The sequence below is a fragment of the Taudactylus pleione genome, unplaced genomic scaffold, assembly GCF_031769625.1.
Source record: "Taudactylus pleione unplaced genomic scaffold, aTauple2 ptg000169l, whole genome shotgun sequence".
NCBI classification, from domain to species: Eukaryota; Metazoa; Chordata; class Amphibia; order Anura; family Myobatrachidae; genus Taudactylus; species Taudactylus pleione.
Window position 1 is genome coordinate 2,752,297 of NW_028284571.1, and position 19,478 is coordinate 2,771,774.

The window sequence follows — 19,478 nt, forward strand, 5'->3', positions numbered from 1 at the left end:
GTTGTGTATATTACACTTGACTTAGGGCGTGATTCAGTAATGCTGAATGCAGATTCCCGATTATCGGCTATCTGCCCGTGCGCAGGACCCATTCTGCGCATGTGCAAAACGGGTCCTGCATGATCACACGCAGCCCCTGCTATGCCTCTGCCTCTAATGACAAGCAGAGGCATTTATAAGCCTGTGCGGAGACGGCCGGCGTTCTCTGAAATGGGTACGTCACCCCCGTTTTCCGGGAGTGGCAAGGCTAGTATCTGCGTCCATTTCATAACGCCCATCAGACCTATACACATGCTCCTAACTCTGCAGCACACTTACTTTCCTCCTTGTCGAGGTAATGTGCAGAGGTCACATGACACAGAAGTGAACAACTCCCAATGTATACCAGAGCAGAGGATAAGTCTGATTGTGAACAGACTGTATGGAGACCAATGGGAGCCACATTTAAAAGTTCAACGAGACCCAGTTTGGCCACCGCTGGTCTGGATGTTCGCTCATGGTTCATCTTTTCAGGAGGTGAATTGTATCTATCTCTTTACCAAACAAGGCCCCAACATTCCAGGATCCTGCCAAGCAGCAGCTGAACTCGAGCCACCAACAGCACCAGGTATTTGCAGCTGTAAGAGTAGGTAGAAGAGAGTAGCACAGGGTGGGAGAAAGGTCTAACGTTTTTTAAGGGGTACCAGTAGGATGGCCACCGCTATGAGACAGCATTTACTCCCAACAAGATAGGTTTTCTCTCTCGCCCAGGTCACTTAATGCTCAGTACGGCTCTGGGAATGTTACAGACGTGTGCATCTTCCATTAAAGCAATCAACACACACTGGCAAACAATTTTTATTAGTGTCAGAATGTGTCAAGCAGATAATGAGCAATATATTAAAGCATACTGTACTGCTGCCATAAGAAAGAGAACTTTCCCTGCTAAACACAGCAGTCATTACAGCACGAATACAGATCATGGCAGTGGATGGGATGGTAACAAGGCACATCTTTCAAACATTGCTTGTCCACATCAATTATCTATTCAAATACACATTTCATAGCAATTAGAAAAAACATATTTGAAATCTTCATGGCTTCGGGGCATGTATTAGAAACGAAGACAATCAGAGACAAAGTTGTGTTTTTAGCCCAGGATCATCACTCAGCTGAACGATGACAACCATCAGATGCCGGTGTCTGGGTGCAGACGGTCTGTTGCAAACAGCAATTCAGGAATGTCGAGTGGTTTCAGAAGTCTTGTGGACAGAACAACCACCTACAGTTAATAAAACAAAGTTGAGAAGGGAACATGATACAAATACTATGTTTTCAGGTACTTTAGGATAACTGCTGCTTACACACAGCAGAGGGAACAAAGCCATGTACTGAAATAATATTCAGGAAAATAAAGCCCAACATTTCACTAAGAGTTAATCATATCTCCCAACTGTGGAGCGCCAGTGATTGGTACAAGGGGCAAGCCTCCAGAGGTTACCCGCCCGTGGCCGTCCACTTCCCTGCCGATAACACGGTTCGCGCTGAATCTCACCATCGTGGCCCAGCCTCCAGCTATACAATGCTGGTAATTGAAGCACTAGGTAGTGGGGACAGAGTCACGATGATGTGATCGCGCCATTGCACACCACCCAGTTTGCAACACCACGCTGCCCGGTTTGCCATGCCACACCCAGTGGCAAAAGCAGGATTTCTAGAGGGGGTTTTCCAAATGTTTGATTTTAGAGTGAGAGTGGCTAGTCTATGAAGAGGGTAGATTTAGCACTTATCCAGCTTTAATATGCGTCATACAAAGTATATTGTGTGTCATATTTCCAGCATATATAGGACCAGTGATCACAGTGAGCCATTAGATTCGGCAGTAGGGCCATCCTGCCTGAGCTGAATGTTGTTTATTTGAGATGTAGGCACCATTCCAGAGCATTGGAGCAAGTCTGGGGGAGCAGCAAAATAACGTAGCACTGCCCTGGACATATATGTACATATTGGGCTCTATAGCAGCACATCCCTAACAGTGCATGTTTTCCAGATCTCCTAGTTGGTGCACAGATTATTTATTACTGACTGATACATGTTAAAAGATCCACAGGTAGTGCTAATTATTTCATTTGTGATACTGAGAAGAACATGCAGCACTAGTAAAATTCTATTACATTTCTATTTCTGTTGTGGTCATGGTGTGGGCTGGGGAGGGGGGTTCCCAGGCAGATGGAAACCCCCCCCTGCGTTTGCCTATGACACCCCTTACCTGGCTGCCCTATCCCAAAGAGAACAGCCAAAGTCGGCAAGTATGATATTTAAGTAAATAATGGTGAACATGCTTATAGAAACCTTTTATAAATAATATCTTCAAAATGTGTGAGACATCTGCCTTAATCTGCCTCTGCTAATGATCACCTGTGCTAGAAAATGATTATGACTGTAACTATACACGTGGGATACTTATAATAAAAACAAGCTGTGTACAGAAATAATAATAATAAAATATATGTAAAAAAAAGTGACACTTAGTGTGATAACAGCAGCCTTATCAAATTGGATAACTTTCTATACAGGAGGCTGTATCGCAGTCACATACTGTACACACAACACATAAAGCAAATGGCCATGTATTGTAGAATGTGTGTGTTGGAGTTTTTCCAATTTGGCCATCTAGTTTGCAACCAATCTGAACAATGATACAGTGTATGGGCACCTAAATCTATATTTCTATAGTATGTTCTAGGACTATATAGAGCTGCAGAGAGCTCGACTTGAATTAGCCAATGTAACATGCCAATGACCTATTGTATAATATAAATATATATATATATATATATATATATATATATACACACACACACACACACACACACACACAGCGAGAAAGATGCGGCACTCAAGGCATAAAAAAAAAAAAAAGATTCCAAGTCCAGGCAAAAATGTGTCAACGTTTCAGTTTATGTCAACTGTCATCCTGACATTTTTGCCTGGACTTGGAATCTTTTTTTTTTTTTTATGCCTTGAGTGCCGCATCTTTCCCGCTGTGTATCTACCTATTTGTGAGGGCACCGGCAGAAGCTGACACGTGTTAACTGTGAGTGCCATTCTATATAAATTGTATATATAATTATATATATATATATATATAAAATATTCATTTGTTCCACCACAATGTCTTTAAACTAATACTAAATATTTTTTTATTCTCATCTCTTGTAGTAAGAAGACTTGCAAATATGTATGTTGTCTAATGTTAAACCGCAAAAAGCCCAAACACCAACAAAGACAGCGATAGTGGTGACCAATAAAGGAAATACTTATTTGTTCAAATAAAGCATTTTTTACTTAAAAGAAAAAAAGGGTCTTAAGGACCCCCAATGGCCGACAATGTGGTAAAACTTAATGTTGCCAGCCAGTATCACAGGGCAGATGGTTATTCATGGGGGCAGCGCTTTTTTAGACTGATACCACATGCTGCCCGATTGGCCAGCTTCAGTGGCGTTTGGAGATGACATCATCTCCAAGCGTCCACTGCCGGGCCGACCAAAACAGACGAACGCACCCCACCAACCCTCCCTACCTCCAGACCGCTGCAGGCGGAGTAAGGTAAGGGGGTCGCGGAGGGGGAGAGAGGGTAAGAAGCGCTGCTCACTTGCGCCGGAGAGTTAGGGCAGTACAAGAGTATATGGCATATGTTTTATGACTAGAGGCCCTTTTTATTTTCAAGATTTTTTTTCCCCTCCTAATACAGGCATAGACAATTGGTATTTCACATGCTTTTTTATATAATATATATTGCCTACAGTCGGAAGGCTCCTGAAAATCAGGTGGCCTCTGAGCCGCCCAGAAAAGTGCGCAAGTCTTGGGGGGGGTAGCCAGTGACGTGATCCACCCTGAATCGCGTCATTGAGGCCACATCCCCTGCTGCACAATGTTGGTAATCTTGGTACTGAGTAGCGGGCGGGGATGTGATAATGCGCCCCCGCTCCGCCCCCAATCATGCATCACTCCCTTCACCACAACCCCTGCTGTGCCGACCTAGCTGCCTCCACCCAAAAGGGGCAGCCAGATTTTCGACAATTATGATTTTATATATATATTTTATTATATACCTTGTGTGCATCAAAATGCATTTGGTGTTAGAACTAATTTTATATGACAATGTATTAAGTCATTAGGGTACAGTCTGTTCATAGTTTCTCTATTCTAATGAACATTATAAATAATGATATAAATATAAAATGAACAGTAACAAATCCTACTCATCTTCCTACCATAACCATTCGTAGTCTGAGGATTAGCTATGAATAGCTAATGTAATAGGACAACTTGACAATCGACCTTGGGGAACTGCAGTTGTTCTCAGGTCGCTGTGTCTGATCCATAGACAACACTTCAGAGAACCACTGCACTTATATCGCTACTAGCTATGGGAACAGGAAGCTGGACAGAGCTTTTAACCACTAAACAAGTACTTTCCATAAAGCAGAGAACGCGAAATGAAATATTGACATTTTTTGCATTATACTCTGGTAATATTGCAGAGCTAATGACCTGGAGGAGTAGAGGGGCACCCAGCTATTCCCATTCAGCCATCTGCACTTTTTAGGTGCACTTTGGCATTTCTAGGTGCACTTAGCTTAATGTAAAAAAAAAGCTAGGGTGTGTAAGGGTTAATCAAAACAAATCCCTGTTTCTTGTCTAAAAATGTCTAATCACCCAAAACATATATACTCCCCATTAACAAATATATTACCACCACTAACATTTAGTTCAATACATCATACTCTTAGGAAGTCCTATTCATAGCTCATTTATTCCCTGCTGTATCCCAAAAAGCAATCACAGCCACAAAATCAGTTACTCTAAACCCAAAATATCCTGCATGAATGTAGCATTATAAAAACCAATCCTATTTGCCTATTTGACGCATGAAATTATTATTAACACAAAGACAGTTAAATTAATTGTAATTTAGTATGACAAGATTGGATCTTCCACTGTTGCTTCCAGTAACCCCCTCCTCTGTCATTTCCTTTAAGAAAATGTACTTGTATGCTAATCTATAGCAGATTTATTGACCTCTCATCCAAGAACAGAGCCAAGTAATGGATACAAAAAAATATATCATTCTGTTCAGGAAGCAGACATATAAACTTAATTGTTTTCTGCACATATACATATGAAACATGATTTCATTATATTTCTTCCTAGGAGAGAGTGTCTCCATAAGGTTCCCTAGAGGGCATTATATATTATTGACTCCAATTGCTAAACTACTGCAACTGCATTGGATGCTGCCACTCCTGTGCTCAGCTCAACAATCCGATCCACCCTCCAGATGCTCTCTCTCTGCTCTTCTAAAGGAGTGTTTTTATGGTAGGGGAAGGCCACTGGGGGTGGCCTAGTGCTTCCAAAGCACTGCATAGGCTCGAATGTGATGTGGCCTGCCCCAATCTCATGCCTATGCCACCTGGAGCACGCTGTTATATTCACAAAATCCTGAAAGTTGTGAGGTATATTTCGGATCTAATAATTTTTTCTTTAAGGGTCCTTTAAATGCTTAACTGGTTAATGAGACAATAGTTGATTGTCATTCTATGATAACAGCGCCTCTCTGAGTAAACCATCAAGGTATGGTGACAGAGAGCAGGCTTCGGAAGTAATTATGTATCATATTAGAGCGAGCAAAATATAGTATGCAATATGCTAATCTGTGTCTCATGCATTCAGCATGCCATTGCCAGTCTTTTATGCTATTGGCTGTGGCATTTTATTTGCACAAGAAAAAATTTATTTATCTTATTCTATACTTTGTAATTTGCATTATGTGATTAGAGAAGGGTACAAGTTGCACATTCCTGAATATTTACGCTGATCACTGCACAACAAAACAAACAGTATTCATAATAAGCACAAGAGTAATAAACACTCATGAATGCTACACTGAATGCACAGCCTCAATTCATGCACTAAACTAGTTTGAACTGCTTTAGGGAAACTCATATTGTCTCTACTAATTCAACAACGCTGAGTTATTATACCTCTTGTCACTTTTCAGTGAGGAATGCATTCAAATACCATTAGGGTTTCTGTTAACCCACACTGGAAAGATAAAGAACCTTAAAAACGGCATAGCAGAATTTGCTTTTCCTTCAATGTATATTATGGGTTAAAAACTCTGCATTCTTTGGGAGAAAGTGACCTGTAACCTAGGACATGGCCAGATGGAGTGTCACAGCTGTCAGAACTGGAGGGGCATTTGTCAACCTATAATGACTTGCAGTTTAAACAAGTCATAATTTAATCTGCTAAAATGTATAGGAATTTTCGTTCACATTAACCATCTACAAATTCCTGATTATATTGACATCATTTGTGGGTGTGGTCTACTTAACATCAACTGCGACGGATTCATGATGAAACTTAGGTCATTTCTAGAACACTGAAAAGTGGCAATTAATAAGAGCAGGCTCACATCAATGTACTGTAGAACTATGTCATGTGAATTCTCATTGTTCCATCTGCTGTATTGTTTCCATGATTTATGACAAAAAATTGCAAAATATATTCCTCAGTAGAAGGAACAGTACAATGTGATGGTTCTAAGAGGGAATTTTAGAGCCGCTGCCCTGAATCTCCCCATGTTTGACAGTGTGCAGCCTGCATTCAATCACTGGGAGGAAGGAGAGCAAGACACTATATTCAAACATTGAGCCATCGCTAGCTAGTAGCCGCTGTGTGGGGGCCCATTTATCAATAGATATTTGCGGGTTATTCCCTGAAAACACCCATTTTCGGGGGATAACCGCAAATATTAAGTATCCCTGAATGTATGACGGAGGGACAGCAGCATATATCTGATGCAGTCTCTCCATTTCCACCAGCAGCCGCAACCCCAATACGTTTCTATGGGGGATGTGATGCTGTCAGATTGCGAAGCATTCCAGAACTTGGTTCCCGCAGCTTATGCCAGTTTAGGCCAAATCTAGCTGGGAGAGGGTTCCATAGTAACCCTCCCCTGGCAATGGCTGCGGCACAAGTGTGGTCAGTAGACAATGGATGCACAGGAGTCCGGCACAGGAGTAACCGGTCACTTTATTCTCAGGACATCACGGGGACGAGCTCCTTTCGGAGCCCCCGTCACTGTGGATGTATTTTGTTACATCCCAGCGGTATGATCGCACCCTACACTGCTATCATAGGTGCTAATATCGAGTCCATATCGCATTGCGAATGGGATTAATAATAATCTGTTGGCAGATTATCAAATCCTGGTGAAGAAGTAGAAAAGAGTGAGAGTTGCAGAATGGGAGGTAAAGTAAAAAGCAGTTTGGTGCGGTATAGATGGCAGCTCTAACTTACTTCTCTATTCATTAAATACTTCTATCCTGCGGCAAATGGTGAGTGCAGTGTGGGCGCTGGGTTGTAATATGCCCCTGGCTACTTAACACATTTTTCTTGCTGCCCCAAGGAATCATCTTCCCATTGTAAAGTCTTTTCCCACAAGCTTAACGCTGCAGCAAATAACATCAATTGCCATGCCAGCTGGTAAAGCCTGCTTCTCCTTAGCTTTACCAATAGGAAATGAGGGCCTGATTCAGACTCGCTCGCAAGTGGGTCGATGTTAGGCCAGTGCGCATTCGCACGACGGACCCGGCTCCGTCGTGCGCATGCGCGAGACCCGGATAGCGACGGGCAAGCCGTCGTTTTGGGTCTCGCTACAAAGGGGGCGTGCTGTCGATGGTGAGTGACAGCACGCCCCCTTTGGTGGGCGTGCAGGGGCATGGCTGCCCAGACGGAGGCGTTCCCATGGGAACGCCTACCGTCTGGGGCCGGCCCCACTGACATCACAAGTGATGTCAGTGGGAGTGCTTTTGTCTCTGATAGACCCAATAGCACTCCAGGGCTTGCGGCAGACGAGACCCTATCACAAGGGTCTCGTCGCAAGCCTGATGGTCGCGATGGTCTTGACATTGCGACCATCTTTTTGGCCGCTCGCTATAGCTGTGGGTGGTCACCCACAGCTATGCGAGCGTCCAGGAGGGCGCTCTAAAAAAGAGGACGGCACTGATTCAGAGCAAGCGCTCTGAAAGAGTGTCCGGCTCTGAATCAGGCCCTGAGAGCTTAGTGGGGGGGGGAGCAAGCAAAAAAAAAAGCTTTGTTTATTGAAGCTTGAAAATGTGGGTAATACAGTATTGTTACCAGCACAGAGTTACAGCTTGATAAATAGGCCCCTTATAATTGTATTATCTAAAGTAGAAAGCCCTTTTAAGTACAAAGTGCATTAATAAATGCAGCACAAGGTGATTTAGGAAGTCAGCCAACATTCCTGACGCATACTATTTAAACAACTCTCTTATTAATGATGTGCTGATCGTTACGGTCTTTATTAGGGCCTTATTGAGAGGCAGCATCAGCCCGTCTATCAGTATGGAACAATTGCATTACCGCTGAAGCCAGCGAAAGCATTTCTGGTGCTCTATTTGAAAGCGATGAATGAGAAGTGAAATAGGGAAAAGAATTTGTTTGGAACCAGTAGAACAAGAAGGGGGTATTTCACTTACCACAGCCATTGATAGAGCACAATGCTCAACTGAGTAGTAAATTGAGCAGAAAATCTCTCTTTTAACACTTTCACTACTGCATGGCTAAACCTCGAAACTAAAAGTTGTCAAAATATTTAAAAAATGTGACTGTTAAAGAGTAAAACACGCGTTGGTCGGAAACACGTTAAGCAACTTATGGTTTCTATGTGCTGAAGGACTGACTCCAGTGACCAGACCTGTGGGGTGTACCTGTTTGCATGGACTATTGGTATCCGGAACCTTTATCCAGTTACCCTAAACTCACATCTTGGGGCTGCAGGAATCACCCACCTGGGAGCTGTGTGCCACTGAGGAGTCATTTTACATGCTTTATGTTTCATTTCAATTGTAAGTGCAATGTGTTATTATTAAATTCTTATCTGTAAAAAGGATTTCTGCACTATTCTCTTTCTATGTGTCTGCCCTAATTATTGATACTGAGAGGTACAAGAAGAAGGGAGGCTCTGTCTTTCAGATTGGGAGAGAATAAAAGAAGACAATATCCAAACTTCATCTACTACAAAGGTATTTCTCACATAAAATCTCTATTGAACAATCCTGCATTGTGTTACTCGATTAATATTGACGGTGATTATTCTTTGGTGTTTAATTACCGGTAGACACTTTTTGTTACTCTTTTTCATGATAATATATTTAGCAGGGGAGCGCTGTGCTTCCAGTGTAACTATTATGTTTTTTAAGCGTAAAACACGGGCAAAGATAATACACTTTTTTAAAACAAAATCTTGAATTTAAGTTGGTATTTCATGTATCATAGGGAATTATTAGACTTGGTAAAAATCACAGCTGTAGTCCGTCACCATAGCTAGAACTATTGAGGCAGTAAACAAGGTGCCAGGGCAAAGTAATGGACTGGCACCCCCCCCTGTTGGCAGTTGGAAGATAGACAGCGTGGTGGCTGTACGGGCACCCCCCCCCTCTCCCTCTCTCGTCGTCTAGCGCTGATGCTTCTGACTGAAAGATCAGGAGCAACAGAGACTGTTGACAGACAGGACTGGCCACGGGTGGCGCTGACACCCCCCACTGGCCGGCGCCACTGGCGAGTGCCATCCTGGCCAATAGGAAGATATGCCCCTGCAAGGCACCCGTCTAACTTGTAGCAATCCCAGTTCTTTTGATCCAGAATTAAAATTAACACATTGGGCTCGATCCAATTAGGAGCGAAGGGGGCAAGTTGCTGTTTTAACGGTGTACAATTCGCCCTCATTGCGGCCCGATCTCATCCCGCACGCGCACATTTTTGCTCACAACTCTATGGGGCTTCAAATTAAAATGTGTGAGTCCAGCGGTACTGTAAATGCGTCACACAGCCGCACTTACTCGCGCCGCGAGGAACTCGTTCCTCATTGGATCGAGCCCTGAGGGGTTGTTGCGACCACTTTAGCATCTTTTGCTGTCTGCATCTTTATGCTAAATCTATAATAACCCTTCCCTGGTGTACTGCCGTGCGTCTGAATGTACAAGGACAGAGACGCCCACTTTGTGCATCTTTAGATGCTGTAATATCGCTTGGTGCTTCTTTAGACGCCACCATCAGAACTTACAACAGCCCCATTCTAGGCGCAGATTCTGTGCCAGAGTATGGCCTCCAATGTGAGCGATTAAGCGGCTAAGAGCCGTATTCTATTTGAGCTGACCCGCGATATTTTTCCGCCTCCCGGACTTTTCGCCTACATCGCGTGTTTTGCAGGCGGAAAAGTATCGGGAGCATGCCCGCGTATCCCCGTATTCAATTTGATAGTACGTGAAAACAGGACCCAGCGAAACTTGAACAGGAGGACAGTGCTGTCAGATTTGGGGAAATCAGCCTGACACCCCCCAAAAGATGCTCTGACATGGGGGTTAGCTATGGTACTACCCCTCCCCCGATTTGGCTTGCTGAAGGTATTTGGTGTTTTTAAATGGGCTCAATAGCTGTTAAATAGAGTTTTTGTATAAGTGGTGAAGAATAGTATTCTGGAGGGTTTTTTTGGCAGAAAATAAGTTATCCCAGCAAATTTGGGGTACTTGAAAATGGGGGTCTGAATATTTTAAAGTTGCTAAAGTTGAAGAAATCGTGAAAAATCCACCTGCTGCAAGCCCCTGCAATGAAAAAAACACTTGGGGCATACTTGGGGACCCCAGAGTCTAGTTCGCTAGTTTTTAACTTTGTCCCCCAACATTTTTTTTTCGCCCCCAAATTCAAAGTGATTTTTTTGGGGTGTCCTTAAGTGGTTTTTTTAAACATTTTTGACGCAATTTACCTTTGGGGAACTGTCTGAAGGCTGCACGGGGGTTCCCGCAACGTTGTACCCCAAAACCCCAATTCTGCATTTTTTTCCGCCTTCTATTCATAAGCGAAACTTTTCCGCCTATTACATTGCATTGACTTTCCGCCTAGGCGGAAAGTCTTTCAAATTGAATTCGGCGGTACTTTTCCGTCTGGCGAAATGACGTCATCGGCAAAACTTTTCCACGGATTACGGCTTTTCGCCTCAAATTGAATACGGGCATAAGTTTGCAACCAGTTCAGTGACACGCCCGCGATACTCCACGCCTATAATGTGGATCACTTTCGTGTGTCTGAATAGCCACCTTCCAGTCACCACCCGCGAATGCCCATTACAGCACTAATACATTTCTGATACCGTGAGTCTCAATAACAACTGCACCTCGGGGATTTCCGAGCAGGGCCCTAAATCCACTGGCATTTTGCTTCAAAAAAGGAGAATAAATCCTTAGCAAATTCTAGTTGATTTATACATGGGTTAAAATGATAAATTTTTATTTTATGCATCTGGCATAAATGGAAATTCACAAAGCTGCAAAAATGTGGACTCACAGTATAAGCCATGTGACATGATGATTGTAACCTGCACTTCTGGGACATGGAGCATAGGAACAGTATTGGCTGAGATCAGCAATCTGGCCAGGGGCAACCAACATGATAAACGTTTAATTTTTTTTTGGGGGGGGGGTGTTACAGTCTGAAATGAAGTAGTAAAATTATGATTATTGAAGCAGGAGATACAGGAGTGATTGTAGTCCTGACTCCTTAGTGATAGTATTACAGTTGCATAAATTGTAGATAAATGTAAATGATACATAGATTCCCCAAAGGAAGAAAGTGTGCATGCTCCACTGACTCTGTAAGGTGTTCTAATAAGTACACCTGCACAAATTACAGTGATCATACATTTCCAGTCTTCATTACTTATATTACAATAGTGCATTCAACAAACTACAGTTATGGTGCGTACACATGGTCAGATAAGCTGTCGATAACGATCCTATCATTATCGTTTAAATCTGACAGCTTCTGGCCCCTGCAAACGACCAAACGCTGGTCGATGCACGGACACAGGGTCGTAACTAGGGTAGTGCGACCATGGCACAGGGCACCGCAGGGCAGGGGGCGCTGTTTGGGCCTGTCAATTTTCTGTTTATTATCATTCTCACTTGTAGCTTCCTCTTCTTTTATCCCCATCTCTTCCCTGGCCTCCCCTATCTCTTCCCTGGCCCTTCCCCATGAGGCCATGGTCCTTTTTCGGGTGTGTTTCTTATGTCCCTATTTGAAAAATAATGGGGGGGGGAAGCGCCAATGCTCTTTCTGGCACAGGGCACCAAAAAGTCTAGTTACGGCTCTGCCCGGCCACGTATGGTCGTTATCGACCATCGTCGGTAGTCCATGCAAGCAGGTTTACCTGATCGATATCGACCAGATTAGCCTGTTTACTATAGGGACCCGCGATCGTTAATCACGGGTCATTATAGTTGTAAGGGGCTTGCAGCATGTGTTGGATGTTCGATAACGATCATCCAACACATGCAGGACGATCAGCTAATGATTGTTACTGTTATCTGATCGTCCCCCCCATCGTACCGTGCGTAAGCACCATTACCCCCAAGAGAAGTTTTTTATTGCAAATTACATGTAAATTTAAGGGGTCATCTTGTGTCTGCTGTGCAGGTGATGTAGTTATGTGACCACCGCTCACAATCCCGACGCCGGAATGCCAGCTAGGGATTTATGACAGATGTCAAGATACCGATTCCTGTCAATATGCCGACGCCGGAATGCAGAACGATGCGGGCCCGAATAACGTATGTACGTCCTCTTAGCCACAGGGGGAGAGCCTTAGGTTTAGGGCACCCCCAGGGAGAGTTAGGCTAGGGGAAGGGAGGTATAGGGTTAGGCACCCACGGGGGGAGGTTAGGGTCATGCACCCCCCGGGAGGGTTAGGTTTAGGGTGCGGGGAGGGGGGTTAGGCACTAGGGTGGGAGGTTAGGGTTAGGCACCCCTAAAGGTGGGCTAGGGTTAGGGGGGTTAAGAGGGGAGGGTTAGCTATACTTACCTCCGCTGTTGGGATTTTTTTCCCTTCGGCCAGATGCTGTCGGGATTTGAACAGGTGGCTGTACAATCCCATTCCGCTGTGCAGAATATAAGATTGTACAGTATTATAGAACCATAAGATAAAGTATTAATCCTTACCTATACATATACGTTAATTTGTTTAAGTAGGGGCCTGAAAAAGGCCAGAAACTTGCAGTCTGGTGCGATATAATTGGAGGGCTTCATGACATGACTTCAAACAGGATGTCAGAGGTATAAGAATGCAAAGACATATCTGTGGTTAAATTAAATATTTTACCTGACATGGTTTTAATTGTAAATTGTTGCGTAGAATTTTGAAATCGTTCCCAGAGGGCACATGGATTACCATCTTCTAGCTTGAGTACAGTATATACATGTATATAAAACCAATGTAACCTTGTATGACCCTATGTAGTGTTTATTATAAAACAGTGCTCACTTGCCCAATTATTCAGTCCAATAAACACAAATATGAAAAGCCAGTGAAGATTTGGAAATGCTGAAATCTGAAAATATTGTTTCTCATCAGGTGCGGTATGTACTAAAGGTAAAAATGCAGTAAAACTTGGGGTTTTACCGCATTCCGGTGCTTCGTCCGTTACCCAATAGGAGCCTATGGTCTTCTTATTGGGACGCTCCAGGCTGGGAGGGATCCGATCGGATCCCTCCCATGAGCCTCAGCGGCCGGTATCCTTCTGCGCATGCAGATGGTAAACCCAGAAGTCCCTCTGCCCGGCAGCATCGCATAGGACAGCTCTTATCGGGAGAGCTGTCCTTTGCGAAATTCTTTTTTACATACCACGGTAATGAACCGCGGTATGTACCCGAAGTCAGGGGAGATGTACCGCATTGTTAATGCGATGCTTAGTAGATCCCGCCCCAGGGGCGTAACTATTTGAAGGCCCCATAGCAAAAGGTTTTAAGGGCTCCTATGTACCACCAATGGTGAAAAATATATACAGCATATATGACTTTGACAAGGAAGTTAGCCCCCTCAGCTCTGGGCCCCATATAAGCTGCACCATTTGCAGTTGTGGTAGTTATGCCCATGCTTCTCACCCTCTCCTATACCTAGTAATCTGTTTCAAACTCTAATATAATGGTTGAATTATTGGCAAGGCAACACCGGCACTTGTTTAGGATCTAGAATGCCTAAAGGGTCTAAGCTGCCATGCAGCCAGGCCGTAGCTCCACTACTGACATGTAGAGTGGACAGTACACTTTGCCATCACCTCCATAGCCATAATGTAGCCAGCACCACAACTGTTTCTTTTCTCCTTAAGTTGGATCAGAAGCTTAGGCTGGAGGAGGCAAAACATTGCCCGGCCACATTGCCTCATGTGAGCCAAATGCTATAGCTAATACACCACAAATACTTGAGTATTGGGACTCAGGCCCTGATTCAGAGCCGGACGCTCTGACAGAGCGCTCGCTCTGAATCAGGGCCATCCCTCCTCCTTTTAGCGAGCGGCCAAAATGATGGTCGCGATGGTTAAAACCATCGCGACCATCGGGCTTGCGACGAGACCCTGCGGTAGGGTCTTGCTGCCGCAAGCCCAGGACTGCTTTTGGCTCTATCAGAGCCAAAAGCACTCCCACTTACATCACTAGTGGGAACGCCTCGGTCTGGGTAGCCACGCCCCCGGCACGCCCACCAAAGGGGGCGTGCTGTCAATCACCATTGACAGCACGCCCCCTTTGGTGCGAGACCCTTAATGACGGCTTGGGCGTCGTTATTCGGGTCTCGCACATGCGCATGACGGAGCAGCCTCCGTCATGCGCATGCGCACTTGGGCACCATCGACCCGCTTGCGAGCGCTCAGCGCACAAGAGCGGGTCTGAATTAGGCCCTCAGTTGGAAGTGCCCTAACAGGGGTGGTGATGGGGACCAGATAGAGAGAGGAAGAGACTCATGGGTGTGCTGGTGCATGAACAAGATGTCACTCTATTCACCCCTCAGGTCCAGACCTGAACCACACTTATTATTTGTCCAATAGGAAAATCAGCTGCTGCGTACACCTGGGCTACGAGGGGAGAAGACTGAGATGTTATCTCCCTGCTCTGTTTACTATAGCTCTTAAGACCCTACTGTATGACTTTTCTCTCCTTTCCTCATTTACCCTATAACCAGTCATGAAGCAATTTCTAACTAGCAGCACTTGTACTGCTGCGATTTTTATTAAGGGCTTTATTCTGAGTCTCACTCAGGTCTGAATCCAGCTGTACCTAGCATGTTTTAGCAAACTGCAGTTGCTGAGTAACAAATATGCGCATCATTGTGTATCACTGGGCGATTCACAAATCAGGTGGATCTCTCCATTGTGAAATGTGCACTAAGACACATGTATAGTTGCATTAGCATTCCTTTAGCAATCCATCCACATTCCAAATGCACACACATATGGACCAGCGTGTGACTCAGAATCAGGGCCTAAATAGGTCTCCCGAAGCTTGGCAACACCAGGCAAATCAGTGCCCCTTGGATAAGTTGGGCTGTTACTATTTTACAATACTCATAGATTTGACTCTTGAACAGCAACCTGGATTTTTCAAAATCTAACACAACTGACCACACTCAGATCCTCAAAACTTGTTCCAATGGCCACATACACACCAGAACCACTTTTAAATTAAGACGCAGTAGTACAAAAAGGACAGTTGTGTGGTGCTGAGCAGCTGGGTCATACCCAGAACACTCTGCGTCCTGTTATTGTTGTTGGAAGATGGCCACACGTAAGGGAAGTTTTCGGTCCTCTTCAGCCCCCATTTACAGATCAAGTTATCATCAGTCATCCTGTTTGGTTCAGGGCTGCATACACCTGATATCAGGTCAAGTGGACAATTTCCTTAGTGATACCACAGTATGTGTAACCACCTTTAGGGTTCTATCTATTAAATGCAGTCAGTAATTTGCCTATCGCTGTAATTTACCACTACAATCTCACAGAGGCAGCTTAGTAATACTCAGCTGCATCTGCTATACTGGCCTAGGGCAGTAAAGATGACCTTTATACTTATCCAGGCCAGACTGAAGGGCTACGTGCCTGCATGGCTTGGGCTTTCTGTTCCACTTAGATAAAAAATAAAATAAAACCAATAATTGCAAATCTATGTGGAACATTGTAAAACTAACGAAGAAAGGACATTATGTCACTCATTACAGGTGAATACCTATGTACGGAATGTTGATTGCAATTTTAATTGTATCAATGGAATTGTAAATGTTTATTTTAATACAGTGTTTTAAAATGCTATTTTGTAGTACTATAAATTGCTAAATTGTAATTCTCCTGATTTTAACATTACTACTAAACATGCAAAGCTGTAGAAATAGCGTTACCCTTCGGCAGCGGTTATGCCCAAATCATTCCAATTAACATGGCAATGAGGCCCAGAGATGTAGTTTAGCAAAAACACTTCTGCAGACAGCTAGTATGTTCCTAAGCCACGCTGTTATTAAAAATGGAAATTACTGTATGATAAGACTATACTAATGCATGGGAACTGGATGAATCTGAGTTAAAAATAGCAAAAAGACAAAAAAAAAAAACAGGTTCAGAGAGAACTTGTACAACCCATGAATCAGGGCATTACGTTCCTCTAGCTGCCCCAGTCATCGTGTTTGATCTGTGCAGGAGCTAGAGTCGGTGACCCTTCCATACTATTTAGAAAAAAAAGGTGAGAAGAAAGGGACCTCTGAAAGCATCAACCACCTTCAATGAGAAGACAAACTACAGCCACAGCACTACATTCATCCCTAGCTCGTACTATATCATTGAGAGCAGAGGGCATTAATGATAATACTAATGGGACTTTATATCTTAAGGGTGTAATAGGAGCATTAACACGTATTTAGTTAATTCTATTAGACCTTAATCAAGGTAATGCCTTTACTATAAACTGAATTTGTCATACATCCAGTCACCTGTAGGTTTCATGGCACAAATTGGAATGATTGGAAGAGTCATAGACAGAGATATCAGCTGAAGCCCCTTAATCAGCAGGATTAAGAAGCAGAGCCAACACTTCTATTTATAGTCTATGGGCACAACTCAATCTGTGAATTCGCTGTTAAACTATACTGTATACATTTGTCATAGATGTGTTTTATGGAATTCCGAAGACAGAAAAAATGTTTAGAGCTACTAATCCAATCAGTGATGTGAGGGGGACACTCCCCCGGCATCACAGGCCCATCTCTCTGATTAACATAGTCAGGGGGATTACACGCTATTCACCAGGGAATGTCACTGCCTCAAAACTTGATAAACTAATACTTTTAAAACACTGTTAAGAAGAATGTAGCAAAAAACATGTCTATTTTAAAAGTTCAATCTGAGTCCTTATGAGGATGTCCCCTCTATAAGATACCCTGTACCCTGTACTCTTTAAGATACGCTTGCTGCCTAGACACTGCTTCCACTGAAGGATGCTGTAGTGTGCTCCATGATAACGATTCTTGCACATAAACACTTATTTATAAGTCACTGGTATTGTGACAGCTACAAAACAAAGCCGGGCCCTGGGCTATTTGCTGGACTTAGATAGACATTTCAGTAGACGATTCTTCTATCGTTTTAACGCTTTTCTTTTTTTCACACTTGCGGCCTAATTCTGAGGGGTATATTTACTAAAGTGCGGGTATTTAGAAGTGGAGATGTTGCCCATAGCAACCAATTAGATTCTGCTTAACATTTATCTAGCAACTTCTAGAAGATAATAACTAGAAGCTGATTGGTTGCTATGGGCAATATCTCCACCTCTAAAAACCCGCACTTTAGTAAATATACCCCTGAGACGGGCACAGCTCCGTATATATATATATGGCTGCAAATAGCGTTTTAGCAAACTGCGCATGCGCAAAATGAGTTTACACATTTTTGTGTATCTCCAGGCGATTCTGAGTCGGACGGATGTTGGCTGGATCCCTCCTTGTGTGGAATAGGCGTTTCCAGGCAGCAATGTTGTGCTTGCATGAAAAAGATCTGTCTCAAGGGATTGTCGTGGGCATGGAGCTAGAGTTCTGCACTATACTGAGTCATGCGGATAAGAAAGGCCTGTTTTTGATGGATCTATGGCACCCAGCAGAGGTCAGGTGCAAGTGCTGATGCTAATGATGATGGTTGCAGCTGTGGACAAATAACACTTAATGCCATATGAACACTAGCATTAGCATAAAGTAGTGAATTTGGCTTCCTGTAATTACAGAATCAGGCCCTTGGTCACAATCTCTCTCTTTACTACATTCAATATACGTAATTCATTAGGAACAGCATTACTGCCTTACAATTTCTAAAATAAGCACATCCAATATAATGTACAAGCTGGGATACCCGGCCTTGCCTGGGTTGAATAATGGACCTTGAAGTACATCTGCAGCCTTCATTTCTTACATTGCAGACCATGGCATATGAAAATGTGCTTGGAGGAAATTAGTAACTGTCAGTGCAGGTGCAGTGTGACAGTTGATCCTCAGACTCACCTCTCTTCCGATGGAACTCTGCCTGTTCCACACTGGTACATATCAGGCTGTGCCTTCAGATCAGTGCAGTTTTAGGAAGTGGAAGACATCCTAAACTAACTTACTAAAACCAAAATTTCACGGACCTACTTGGTGGGCACCATGTAGACCTCCATGGCCCTAACGAACTTCAAACATAGCCAAAAACATAATCCTGGTCAAACTACACCACCATGCCAAATTTGGTGGAGCTAGGTACAAAACTCTGACCGTGCATAAAGGACAAACAGACACACACACTTGCTTATTATTATATTGATGTCCTCCATCATTGGCAGTAACCTCACCATTATGCAAATAAGACAATTTTATAGGTTTGGAATCAAAAAAGGAGGTACAGCGCTCTCGGTCTTATGGGGGGATGTCCTTAGCTGCTCCACATAAAGAGGTATCCATGCCTCTTGTTCAACAGATATATAGGGCCAAATGTAATAGGGTGAGATTTTAGAAAATGTGACAGTTTAGTAGTAAAACTCTCACACTATTACATTGATCCAGTTGTATTTTCAAAACAGGAAACACCCGGATAAGAATTTAAATCTTGAGAGTTTTTTTGAGTCTGAAAAACATGCATGTTCTGTGACTTTATTACATTGGCTGAGTTTTCTCTCACCAATTTCTAAACTCTCATCGAGGGTGTATTTATAATTGGTGCAGGGTGTGCGCTGCACACGGCCCCTGGGTCCAGGGGGGCCTGCACCCATATTATACTTACATCTCTGGAGTCCCACGTCCGCACCGGTGTCTGTGCTGTAAAAACGTCTGGAAAATGGCCACCTCGGTACCATCAGCTTACATGATAAGGGGCTCTATTTATCAACATTATTTTTACTAAAATAATGTGAAAAAGGGTGTTTTCACACCCTTTTCACATTATTTTAGTATCACCTATAGTTATTACAGGGCAATTGGAGTAGAATTCGTAAAATTCTACCCCAACCCCTAAGTATCAATTATTTTTAGTAAAGCAGATCGCATTTCCCATAATTGTAATGGGAAATGTGATCTGACC

The 19,478-nt window shown here is 43.5% G+C and overlaps 1 protein-coding gene across 2 annotated transcripts in view; it reads right to left on the reverse strand.

Annotated features, from left to right (window-relative positions):
• Positions 1-829: 829 nt before the first annotated feature.
• The window catches only part of SCFD2 (sec1 family domain containing 2), a 610,440-nt gene continuing 591,791 nt past the window's right edge, over positions 830-19,478 (reverse strand). For both annotated transcript variants that reach the window (XM_088475261.1, XM_088475260.1), the window contains one exon: positions 830-1,261. In XM_088475261.1, the coding sequence (XP_088331387.1) occupies positions 1,169-1,261 (93 nt within the window). In that variant the 3' untranslated portion in view covers positions 830-1,168. The remainder of the gene's footprint in view (positions 1,262-19,478) is intronic.